Below are 12,477 nucleotides of genomic sequence, written 5' to 3' on the forward strand. Positions count from 1 at the left end.
AGAACTTCTTCATGGAAGAGGCAGGACGACGGTTGTTTGAAGACTGTCAGGCCGGACCTCTAAAGCGAGGACTGGAAGGGGCTCCGAACCATTGTCCTGTCGCCGGGGGCACAGCGTACTGTTGAGGCCTCCAGTAAGGATGAAAATTCGGTCGTCCCGAACCTCGTGCTGGGCAAGGTTTCAACCCGGGTAGCACCTTAGGCTTACGATCCTGAACACTGTCCATGAGGTCAACCAGACCTTGGCCAAATAAGAGCAAACCTTTGAAAGGCAACTGGTTCAGTGTAGCCTTGGAAGAAGCATCACCTGACTATTGGTGAATCCACAGCATGCGACAGGCTGAAACTGAATAAGCTCCAAGCTTAACAAAACCTTCAGCATGTCAGAGGGCATCCGCCAAATCATTCACTCCAGAGACTAGGAAGTCTAGGTCATGAAGGACAACGTCTTCGGGGTCCTGGCAGAGCTTAGTGTGACACGCAAGGGGCAAAAAATGAGGTGGCTGCTATAGCTCTCACTCACGCCGCCGCAGAATCGAAAAGGAGCTTGAGGATAAAGTCCACTCACCTGTCATGAAAGTCTTTCGAGACAACCCCTCCATCAGAGGGTAAAAAAGTGCGCTTAGTGACCTACCACAACAAAACCATTTTCGTCAGGGCCAGTCGTTTGGAGAAGTCCAGGACCATGGGATACAAATGCGCCATGGCCCTAGCACATTTAAGGGGGGGCCCTCCGGGAACACCCAGATCTCGAGGAGTATCCTAGCCAAATACAGATTGTCCGGAAAGGAAGGGGATAGTAGACGCTGATCACTCATAACGGAACATACTGCCTGTTCTGGACGGTCTGAATTAGTCCTAAGTGACTCAGAAATAATATCAGGCAAGCGACTAGTCTTAAATAGCCTGTGCACTGCCGGGTCATCCCCAAACTCACGGGACCCGCTGTAAGGAGGATTACTAAGATCCGCAAGATTAGCCACATCAGCGGATGCTGCCAAAGAAATCTGCGATAATAAAGGTACAGAAACTGAAGCAGAAGCGATGGCGGGAACTGCACATCTGCTCTCTGGTGCCTCAGCAAAAGAACACAGAGACATGCTGGATACTTTCCCCCCGAAACTGCGCTTGCATTTTGCGGAAGTGCCCCCCCCCCCCCCCGTGCCTTTCTTAGGCGCATCAAACACCGCAAACGCGTCTCCGGTCCAATTGGAAGAAAGCAGGGCCTCTTCGGAGGAGGGAAGCGCTGAAATTGTATACACTTCACCCCCCTCACGGACCGCTGCACACATGAAACATGGCTGAAAATCTGGCAGCCATCCGCCAAACATGGCATGAATCCATGCCATCCTGTCCTGAGGAGGCCATTTGTAAAGTTTGGAGCGAAAACAAAGCTCCTAAGACCAAAAAATACATACTTTTAAAAGTTTTAATGAAAATCCAAAATGGCCACCACGGGTGCTGATTTTGCCCTAAAACAGCCCGGGAAAATCACAGGAAACACAGGAAAACAGCAATTTTTCAATTTTTACAGGTGGGGGGGGGGAAGGGCTAGGGCATGCAGGGAAACCATCCAAAAACACTTTTCCATGACCCCTTAAAATCGCCAAACTCGTGGGTACGCAGACACTCACAGTGGCATGTGCTGCAATAGAAATCAAAGGCAAGCTCGCTAAATATAGGACAGGAGCTGAGAAAACGATTTCAGGTCTTCTGGACCGCCTCACCTTCCCAGTCACCCCAGACAGTGACTACCAGGACCTCTCAGGATAAGTAGGGAAGACACGCAATCCAGTTCCGATCCTGGCATGCCTCCACAGAATCGTACAGCCTGCACTCTACCCCTTAGCAGACAAACCCAGGGTGAGATGGCTCCTGATCCTGGAGACCAGATCTGACCTGCAGGCTGTCCAGGGTGCTTACTGCAGTTTTACTAACAGGTAACCCCCCAGAAGCAGACAATATAAATGCAAAAATCTGTGATCTCCCGCCGAATGGATGTCCCTGCAGGGTAAATCCACAACACTAGGGCAAGATCCGTGCCAAAAACAAATAGAAGTGACTAAAAATTAAAAATTAATCACGAGCAGAAGAGACAAGACCCTGCAGCTAAGGCTGCAGGAAACTAGACTGGCATTCCAGAGGTGAGTAACAGATGACCACAGAGGGAGGGGCTAGAACAGGTGTATCCAACCTTTTGGACGAAAAAAAAAAAATTTCTGGAGCCGCACTAACACTACTGATGTGCAAAAAAAAGGTTGAGCAGGTCCCAAATTTGCAATCACTAATATAGAAGAAGTACGTATCTAGTAATAAACTTTCATTAAAAGGACACTGTGGAGAGGAACCCAAAAAAAGCAATAATACTTACCTTGACTGAGTGATCCTCCACGTGCATCGCTGACAGCGGGAGCAGCCACAGGCTTCCGCATCCCCACTCTGATCAGCAGACATGTATGCTTCTGGTTTTCCCATTCACTTCTATTACAGCTTTGGTGAACCTTTTCAAAGGTGAGCCTCAACAGAGTGGGGATGCTGAATCAGCTGTCAGCGGCACACGTGGAGAATTGTTTAATCAGGGTAATATTACTGCTTTATTGGGCCTCCCACTTTGAGCTTAGGCTTCCTCAAAATGAACATCTCCTCTACTGTAGCTGGTAGGGATCCCCAAGCCTTATCAACTGACGGCCACCTCCTCCCCCTCCAACTTCCCAAGTTCTGCAGCTGGCAGCAATATTGCAGAGCTGCTGCCTTTCCTCCTCCCTGCCCCTCCCCTTGGCTTTTATGCATGCATGAAAGCAGTGGCAGCTTGAAGATATTGCCATTGACTGCAAAGGTTGGAGATTTTGGGTTGCCAGACTGGAGGAAAATGTCTTTCAGTTGGCAGGGCTTGGGAATCCCCACTAGCTCAAGGCAGGGAGAAACTTTGGTGCCCATCCACTAATTTTGGGCTCCAATCCCTCCCCCAAATCAGCTGTACATGACTACGTCACTGAATAAAAAAATAATTGTGATGTACATATCCCAAAGCTAACATATTCCAGTTAATAAATTCAAAATAAAACAATTTTTTTCTACCTTGTTGTCTGGATATTTTGTTTATCAAACATCTTGGTCCCAGTTTCTCTTTCTGCTTTTTGTCTATCTTCAACTAATTCTCTTTCCAGTGTCTGCTGTTCCTTTTTTTTCTCCTCTCTGGTTCCATTTCCTCCTATGCCTGTCTCAACATATTGATATTTCTTAACTTTTTATTTTCTTTTTTGCCTCTGTCCACTCAAATCTTGCCTTTTCTCACCCGTTTTCTTTTAAATGTTCAGCTACCTCTCAATCCATCTCCATCTTCTCCATCTCCATCTTCTCTCAATCCCTAGCTCTCTCATTTCCCATCTCACTCCTTTCCCAGTCTTCTATTTCTTTCTTTCTACTCCCCATTACCACATTTCCACTACTGTACTCACTGTTCTCTCATTCATTTTGTCATCTCCCTTTTGACCTCATCCACATAGCTCACCACTTTCAGAATCCCCCTCCCTCTCTCCACTGGTTAGGCTATAACTCCCTGTCCCTTTCTTTCCATCCTCTAGCATCTTCTTATCCCAGCACTCTTTCCCTCCTGCCCTCCCATGGGTCCATCTCTCCTCCTCAATCCGCATGGTCCAACATTTTGCCCCCTCTCTTTTTTGTTTTTCTTCTTCCCTCCCCCACTTAATGCTGAATAATGAAATGGAGGGGAAAGAGATGCTGCATCTCTACCTTCCATTCAAAGGCCTAACATTTCTCCCTACCTCCCTTCTATCCCCGATCCAATTTCTCTCCATTTCTCTTCCCAACTGCCCCCAATCCAACTCTCCCTCTGCCTGCCTGCATCCCCCAGGTCCCACCATTCTCCATTTTCCCCCAATAGTTCTCCCATCAAGTATTTCTTTCCCTCTTCCTTCATACCACCCCAGCTCCAACTTCTCTCCCTTTAGACCATTGCCCACCATCTCTCTCCGTCCTCTGTTTTTGGCCCAATAAGCTCTCCCCCCACACTCAATCTGGTACTTCTTTTAATACCCTCCCCCTCTGTACTTAACAAACAAAAAACCAGTCCAGAGGCTTCTCCTCCTTCTCTCCATGCCCATGCATCTCTACCTCACTCCTCTCCCACCACCATATCCAATAATTCTCTCTCCCTCCTCTCTCTACCCAACATTTCTCCTCTTTCTTCATCTCTCCATGAGCACCATCTCTTTCCCTCTCTCAGACACCCAATTTTCCCTTACTATTCCCTCCTCACTCCCTCCATTCTTCAGTCCCTCCTTCCTTCCTTTATCATTTGTCCAAAATTTATGCTCCCTCCCTCTAGAGTCCCAACATGACCTTCTCCCTCCCTCCCTTCTGTGCCTACCTCCGGCAGGTATTTATCTTCTGGCCGTCTCACTTGCTGCAATTGTTTTTCTGGTGAAAGTTGTATGCGGTGGTGATTGGCTCCTTATACGACCCACGGCTGTGCTAGAAGCGTTTATTTTATGGCTGTCGGCGATCCGCGCCTGTGCTGAAAGCGTTACTTTCCTTCTATGCTTCCTAGCGAGTGTTTATTTTATGGCTGGCTCCCATGCTGCAGTCATCCGCGGGTGGAATCAGCTCCTCGCGTGCAATTCACGGCTGCTTCGGAAGCCTTCTCTCTGACATCAGAGGAAACGCTTCTGACACAGCCGCAGATTGCATACGAGGAGCTGACGCTGCCCTTGGATGACTGCAGCAAGAGAGCAGGCCAGAAACCTACCCACTGGAGGGAGGCACAAAAGGGAGGGAGGGAGAAGCTGCGCCGCACAAAACTTCTTGTTGGGCCACATGCGGCCCGTGGGTTGCACACCCCTGGGCTAGAGTTCTTTGCCGTTCTAAGCTGAAAGAGATATATAACCCTATCTTGTAGATTCCAGAGGTTATTGTACAAGAATTTTAAATATAACTGTAAAAAATGAAACCTTCATCTGATTGTAAATATTACCAGCAAGAAATGAGCCTTTCTGAAGAAAACCATGATTTAAATCAAGTCTTTCTGAGCAGTGATTTAATTTAAATCCACCCTGTCCAAAGCTGAAGTAAGAACAAAATCAAACACTGCCTTCACTTGCCCAATAATATCTGCTCATTTACTATGTTTATTGGCATTTGATATACTGCCCTGTCTTAGAGAAGTTCAGGGCAGTGTACAATTTTTTTTCTATCAGGTACTGTCTCCAGCAGGCTCACAATTTACTAGTTAATGGATATGGCATTTAAGAAAAAACAAACCTGATTCATAAGGATACCGCTCATTGATTTGTTCTTCTTGTGTTATTGGCTCTTCGTCATCTGGTAGGTAGCGTTTATCAATGGCTTCTTTAATCTGGTTGTTGGCGCCTTTGGGATCTAAGTCCATCGCCCATGAGAAATTCATCAAAGCTAGATGGGTTTGCCCCAGTTTCTTGTAAACCTGCAACAACATAGCACAGTTACTTACTGTAACAGGTGTTATCCAGGGACAGCAGGCAGATATTCTCACATATGGGTGACATCATCCACGGAGCACCGATGCGGACAGCTTCACAAGCAGACTTGCTTGAAGAACTTTTAGAAATTTTGCGACTGCCACACCGCGCATGCACAAGGTCCTTCCCGCCCGAGGTAGGGCGCGCGTCTCCTCAGTTCAGATAGCTAGCTAAGAATCCAACCAGGGGAGGTGGGTGAGTTGTGAGAATAGCTGCCCGCTGTCCCTGGATAACACCTGTTAAGGTAAGTAATTGTGCTTTATCCCAGGACAAGTAGGCAGTATATTCTCACATATGGGTGATCTCCAGCTAACCAGAATGGGATGGTGGGAGTGTTGGCAAATCAGGAGAATAAATTTTGTAAAACTGCCTAGCCTAAGTGGCCATCTCGTCTGGAAAAAGATCCAGACAATAATGAGAGGTGAATGTATGAACCGAGGACCAAGTGGCAGCTTTGCTGTTTTCCTCAATAGGAGTAGATCTAAGGAAAGCTACAGTTGCCGCCATGGCTCTAACTTTATGGGCTGTGACTCGACTTACTAGATGCAGTCCAGTCTGAGGATAGCAGAAAGAGATGCAAGCAGCTAACCAGTTGGAGATGGTGTGCTTGGAAACTTATGTCCTAACTTATTTGGATCAAAGGACACAAAAAGTTGAGTAGAAGATCTTTGTGGCTTAGTCCTTTGTAAGCAGAAGACCAAAGCATGTTTACAGTCCAGAGTATGAAGAGCTGTTTCTCCAGGATGACAATGAAGCTTTGGAAAAAACACTGGAAGTACAATGGATTGATTGAGATGAAATTCTGAAACAACTTTTGGTAAGAATTTAAGATGGGTACAGAGGACCACCTTGTCGTGATGGAATACTGTGGAAAGGTGGGTCCGCTACTAAAGCTTGTAGCTCACTTACGCTGCGAGCAGGACATGAGAGCAATAAGGAAGACCACTTTCCAAGTGAGATATTTCAGATGAGCCGAAGCCATTGGTTCAAATAGAGCAGTGGTCTCAAACTCAAACCCTTTGCAGGGCCACATTTTGGATTTGTAGGTACTTGGAGGGCCTCTGAAAAAATAGTTCATGTGTTATTAAAGAACTGACAATTTTGCATGAGATAAAACTCCTTTATAGTTTATAAATCTTTCCTTTTGGCTAAGTCTTAATAATAATATTGTCATTTATAGCTAAAGAAACATATGATCAAGAAACTGTTTTATTTTACTTTTGTGATTATGATAGACATACTGAGGGCCTCAAAATAGTACCTGGTGGGCTTCATGTGGCCCCTGGGCCACGTGTTTGAGGACCACTGAAATAGAGCCTTCATCAACTGAGCAAGAACATTGAGATCCCAAATCACGGGACGCGGTTTGAGAGCTGGCTTGACATTGAAATACCTTTCTTAAATCTGGACGAGCAGATAAAGTTTCCCCTCCAAGGGCTGATGAAAAGCAATCAATTGCACTGAGATGGACTCTAATGGATGTTTATTTGGAGACTGGATTGAGATAAATGCAACAGGTAATCCAGAACTGAAGACAAGGAGGTAGACTGAGGCTCCTTGTGATGAAGAGTGCACCAAGCAGAAAACCTAGTCCATTTCTGGTTGTAGCATTGCCTAGTGGTAGGCTTCCTGGAAGCCTCTAAAATGACTTTGATAGATTGAGAGAACATGAAAATTGGCAGTTACGTTGAAAGGTACCAAGCTGTCAGGTGCAAAGACTGCAGGTTGGGATTAAGCAGAGAATCCCGATTCTGTGTAAGTAGAGGCGGAAAAACTGGTAGAAGTAGTGGCTCCCTGCTGCTGAGTTGAAGTAGAAGGAGAACCAAGGTTGTCTGGGTCACCGAGGAGCTATGGGAATCATGGTGGCATTGTTCATTTTTGAGTTTGACTAGTGTCTTGAGGAAATGGAGGAAACTCATACAGGAATTTGCTGGTCCATTCCAGAAGAAAATGCATCTGCCTCCAGGCGTTGAGGAGAGTAGATCCTGGAGCAAAACTGAAGCAACTTGTTGTTGTGGGGAGACACAAAGAAATCTATTTGAGGAGTTCCCCACTGAGAAAAAATGTGAAGAGGGGAGGAATTGAGTGTCCATTCGTGAGGTTGTAGAAGACGACTCAATTTGTCCGCCAGACAGTTTTTCTCGCCTTGAATGTAGACTGCTTTCAGGAAGACATTGTGAAGAATTGCCCAATTCCAAACTTTTTGAGCTTCCTGGAAAAGAGGGAGGATTCCTGTTCCTCCCTGCTTGTTGACATAGTACATGGCGACTTGATTGTCTGTACGAATGAAGACTACTTGATCGTGAAGAAGATGTTGAAAAGCTTTGAGAGCGTTGAAAATCGCTCTGAGTTCCAAAAGATTGCTGTGGCTCCGACGATCTGTACAGAGACCATCGAGATGAGCCCCCCAAGTGTAGGTTGAGGAATCTGTTGTGAGAACCTTCTGATCAGGGGGCATTTGAAACAGCAAACCTCTGGAGAGATTGGAGGAGAGCAACCACCAGTGGAGAGACTGGCTCAACGAAAGAGTTACTGTAATGTGCTGAGAGAGTGGATAGGAAACCTGCGCCCACTGAGTTGACAGGGTCCATTGAGGAATTCTGAGGTGAAGTCTGGCAAAAGGAGTCACGTGAACCGTAGAGGCCATGTGATCTAGGAGAACCATCATGTATCTTGTGAGAGTGAAGTGAGGCATGACACTTTGAGGCAAAAGTGAAAGAGTATCCTGACGTTGTTGCGGAAAGAATGCTCTGAGTTGCACAGCGTACAGTACAGCTCCAATGAACTGTAGGTTTTGAGAGGGCTGTAGCTGGGATTTTGGAAAGTTTATTTCAAACCCCCAAATGTTGGAGGAACCAAATAGTCAATTGGGTCGCTACAATAACTTCCTGAGATGTTGCATCTTTGATGAGCCAGTCGTCCATGTAGGGGAAGATCTGGAGATCTGCTGCCACCACTACTAGGCACTTGGTCAAAACCCTGGGAGATGATGCCAGGCCGAAAGGCAGCATTCTGTACTGAAATTGATGATTTCCTACCCGAAATCTGAGGAACTTGCGAGAGGCTGGATGAATGGGAATGTGAATGTAAGTCTCTTTGAGATCCAGAGAGCATAACCAATCATTGTGATCTAGAAAGGGATACAAGGATGCTATACAGCATCTGAAATTTTTCTCTGACAAGAAATTTGTTGAGAGCTCTGAGATCCAGGATAGGTCGCAGATCCCCCGTGTTCTTCAGGACAAGGAAGTAATGGGAGTAAAACCCCGTGCTCTGCTGTTCCAGAGGAACCTCCTCGATGGCACAGAGATGAAGCAGAGCTTGAGCTTCCTGAAGAAGGGTGGTCTGGGACGGATTGGAAGGATACCCTCTTGGGGGAAGATCTGGTGGAATCTGAAGGAAGTGAAGAGAGTAATCTTCCCTGATGATTGTGAGGACCCAGAGGTCAGATGTAATGAGTTCCCATTCTTTGATAGAAATGATGGAGACGACCCCATATGGGAAAAAGACAGGACAGAGGCAGAACGATTGAGGTTATGCTCTGTGTTAGATGGTCAAAAAGACTGAGAGACCTTGGGTGCAGCAGGAGTCTGAGGTTTGCTGCTGCTGTGGTTTCTTAGGAGGAGGACTTGAATAAGGTGCTGCCTTCTGAGGATAATGCCTCTGGTAAGATGGAGGAAGCATAAGAACATAAGAATTGCCAACTCCAGATCAAACCTTAGGTCCATCAAGTCCGGCGATCCGCACACGCAGAAGCCCCGCCAGGTGTATCCTGGCATATATTTAGTCCCTATATCACTCTATGCTTCTCATAGGGAGATGTACATCTAGTTTACCCTTATCCGTATCACTCTATGCCACTCATAAGGAGATGTGCATCTAATTTACCCTTAAATCCTAGAATGGTGGATTCCGCAATTACCTCCTCTGGGAGAGCATTCCAGGTGTCCACCACTCGCTGCATAAAACAGAACTTACTGATATTTGTCCTGGACTTGTCCCCCCTCAACTTTAGTCCATGTCCTCTTGTACGTGTCACATTGGACACTGTAAATAACTGTTTTTCCTGATCTATTTTGTCGATTCCTTTCAGTATTTTGAAAGTCTCGATCAGATCCCCTCACAGTCTCCTCTTTCCAAGTGAGAACAGTCCCAGTCTCCTAAGTCGTTCCTCATAATCCAGGTTCTCCATACCTTTCACTAGCTTCGTTGCTCGTCTCTGCACCCTCTCCAGAATGTTTTATATCCTTCTTTAGGTATGGAGACCAATGCTGGAAACAGTATTCCAAGTGTGGTCTGACCATCGCTCTATAAAGCAGCATTATAACTTTCTCCGATCTTCTCGCGATTCCCTTCTTTATCATGCCTATCATCTATTTGCTTTCTTCGCCGCCGCCGCACATTGCACCGACGATTTCAGACGGGATCCATCCCAGGATACTAAGGGAGCTCAGAGAGGTTCTGGCGAGTCCTATTAAAGACTTATTCAACAAATCTCTGGAGACGGGAGTGATTCCTGGGGATTGGAGGAGAGCGGATGTGGTCCCTATTCATAAAAGTGGTCACAGGGAAAAAGCAGGAAACTACAGGCCGGTGAGCCTCACTTCAGTTGTTGGAAAAATAATGGAAGGGTTGCTGAAAGAAAGGATAGTGTACTTCCTTGAATCTAATGGGTTACAGGATCCGAGGCAACATGGCTTTACAAAAGGTAAATCGTGCCAAACGAACCTGATTGAATTTTTTGATTGGGTGACCAGAGAGTTGGATCGAGGACATATGCTAGATGTAATTTACTTAGATTTCAGCAAAGCCTTTGCTACAGTTCCTCATAGGAGGCTGTTGAACAAACTTGAAGGGCTGAAGTTAGGACAGTGGTGAACTGGGTCAGAAACGGGCTGTCGGACAGACGCCAGAGGGTGGTGGTTAATGGAAGTCTCTCGAAGGAAGGAAAGATGACTAGTGGAGTCCCTCAGGGTTCGGTGCTGGGACCAATCCTGTTCAATATGTATGTGAGTGACATTGCTGAAGGGTTAGAAGGAAAAGTGTGCCTTTTTGCAGATGATACCAAGATTTGTAACAGAGTAGACACCGAAGAGGGAGTGGAAAATATGAAAAAGGATCTGCAAAAGTTAGCGGAATGATCTAATGCCTGGCAACTAAAATTCAATGCAAAGAAATGCAGAGTAATGCATTTGGGGATTAATAATAGGAAGGAGGAGAGAAGTTGATATGCACGGACGGGGAGAGGGACCTTGGGGTTATAGTGTCCGAAGATCTAAAGGCGAAAAAACAATGTGACAAGGCAGTGGCTGCTGCCAGAAGGATGCTGGGCTGTATAAAGAGAGGCGTAGTCAGTAGAAGGAAGAAGGTGTTGATGCCCCTGTACAGGTCATTGGTGAGGCCCCACTTGGAGTATTGTGCTCAGTTTTGGAGACCGTATCTGGTGAAAGACGTAAGAAGACTTGAGGCAGTCCAGAGGAGGGCAACGAAAATGATAGGAGGCTTGCGCCAGAAGGCGTATGAGGAGAGACTGGAAGCCCTGAATATGTATACCCTAGAGGAAAGGAGAGACAGGGGAGATATGATTCAGACGTTCAAATACTTGAAGGGTATTAACGTAGAACAAAATCTTTTCCAGAGAAAGGAAAACGGTAAAACCAGAGGACATAATTTGAGGTTGAGGGGTGGTAGATTCAGGGGCAATGTTAGAAAATTTTACTTTTACGGAGAGGGTGGTGGATGCCTGGAATGTGCTCCAAGAGAGGTGGTGGAGAGTAAAACTGTGACTGAGTTCAAAGAAGCGTGGGATGAACACAGAAGATTTAGAATCAGAAAATAATATTAAATATTGAACTAGGCCAGTTACTGGGCAGACTTGCACGGTCTGTGTCTGTGTATGGCCGTTTGGTGGAGGATGGGCAGGGGAGGGCTTCAATGGCTGGAGTAAGTCTTAACAGAGATTTTGGCAGTTGGAACCCAAGCACAGTACCGGGTAAAGCTTTGGATTCTTGCCCAGAAATAGCTAAGAAGAAAAATTTAAAATATAAAAAATTAAAAAAAAATAAAAATTTAAATTGAATCAGGTTGGGCAGACTGGATGGACTATTCGGGTCTTTATCTGCCGTCATCTACTATGTTTACTATGTCCTATCTATAAGTACGCCCAGGTCCCTTTCTTGTTCGGTCTTTCCCAGAGTTGCACCTGACATTCTATACTTGTGTTCCTTATTCTTTCTGCCTAAATGCATCACATTGCATTTTTCCACATTAAACCTCATCTGCCATTTGTCTGCCCATTTCTCCAATCGACTCAAGTCGCTCTGGAGTTCCTCACTAACCTTCTGCGATCTGATTGCTACGACATAGCTTTGTGTCGTCTGCAAACTTGATGATTCCTCTTCTAGGTCATTGATGAAAATATTAAATAAGATGGGCCCAAGTATCGAGCCCTGGGGTACACCACTAGTCACTTTCTCCCAGTCTGAGAACTTCCCATTTATGCCCACTCTCTGCTTTCTGCTCTCCAGGCATTTGCTTATCCATCTTAGTATATCTCCCTCTATTCCATTGCTTTGTAGTTTCCTGAGAAGTCTTTCATGTGGAACCTTGTCGAACGCTTTCTGGAAGTCCAAGTATATAATATCCACTGGTTCTCCACTATCAATTTATCTGTTCACTGTTTCAAAAAATTGAAGTAAATTCATCAAACTTGATTTCCCTTTCCTGAATTCATGTTGACTGGCTCTCATCAGGTCGCATGTGTCTAAGAGCCGGACTGTGCTATCTTTTATCAGCGCTTCAACCATTTTTCCAGGGACAGACGTGAGGCTCACAGGTCTGTAGTTTCCTGGCACTCCTCTCAATCCTTTTTAAATATCAGCGTGACGTTCACTATCTTCTAGTCGTCCGGTATCTGTCCTGTTCTAATTGATAGGTTGGCAAGTTTTTGCAGTAGTTCTCCG

The 12,477-nt window shown here is 45.8% G+C and overlaps 1 protein-coding gene across 1 annotated transcript in view; it reads right to left on the reverse strand.

Moving 5' to 3' along the window:
• CDC27 (cell division cycle 27) overlaps nt 1-12,477 on the reverse strand; it is a 275,220-nt gene that overhangs the window by 13,750 nt on the left and 248,993 nt on the right. Inside the window, 1 exon segment of the mRNA XM_033918006.1 lies at nt 5,280-5,460. Coding sequence (XP_033773897.1) covers nt 5,280-5,460 — 181 coding nt within the window.

Source organism: Geotrypetes seraphini, chromosome 13, assembly GCF_902459505.1.
Source record: "Geotrypetes seraphini chromosome 13, aGeoSer1.1, whole genome shotgun sequence".
NCBI classification, from domain to species: domain Eukaryota; kingdom Metazoa; phylum Chordata; class Amphibia; order Gymnophiona; family Dermophiidae; genus Geotrypetes; species Geotrypetes seraphini.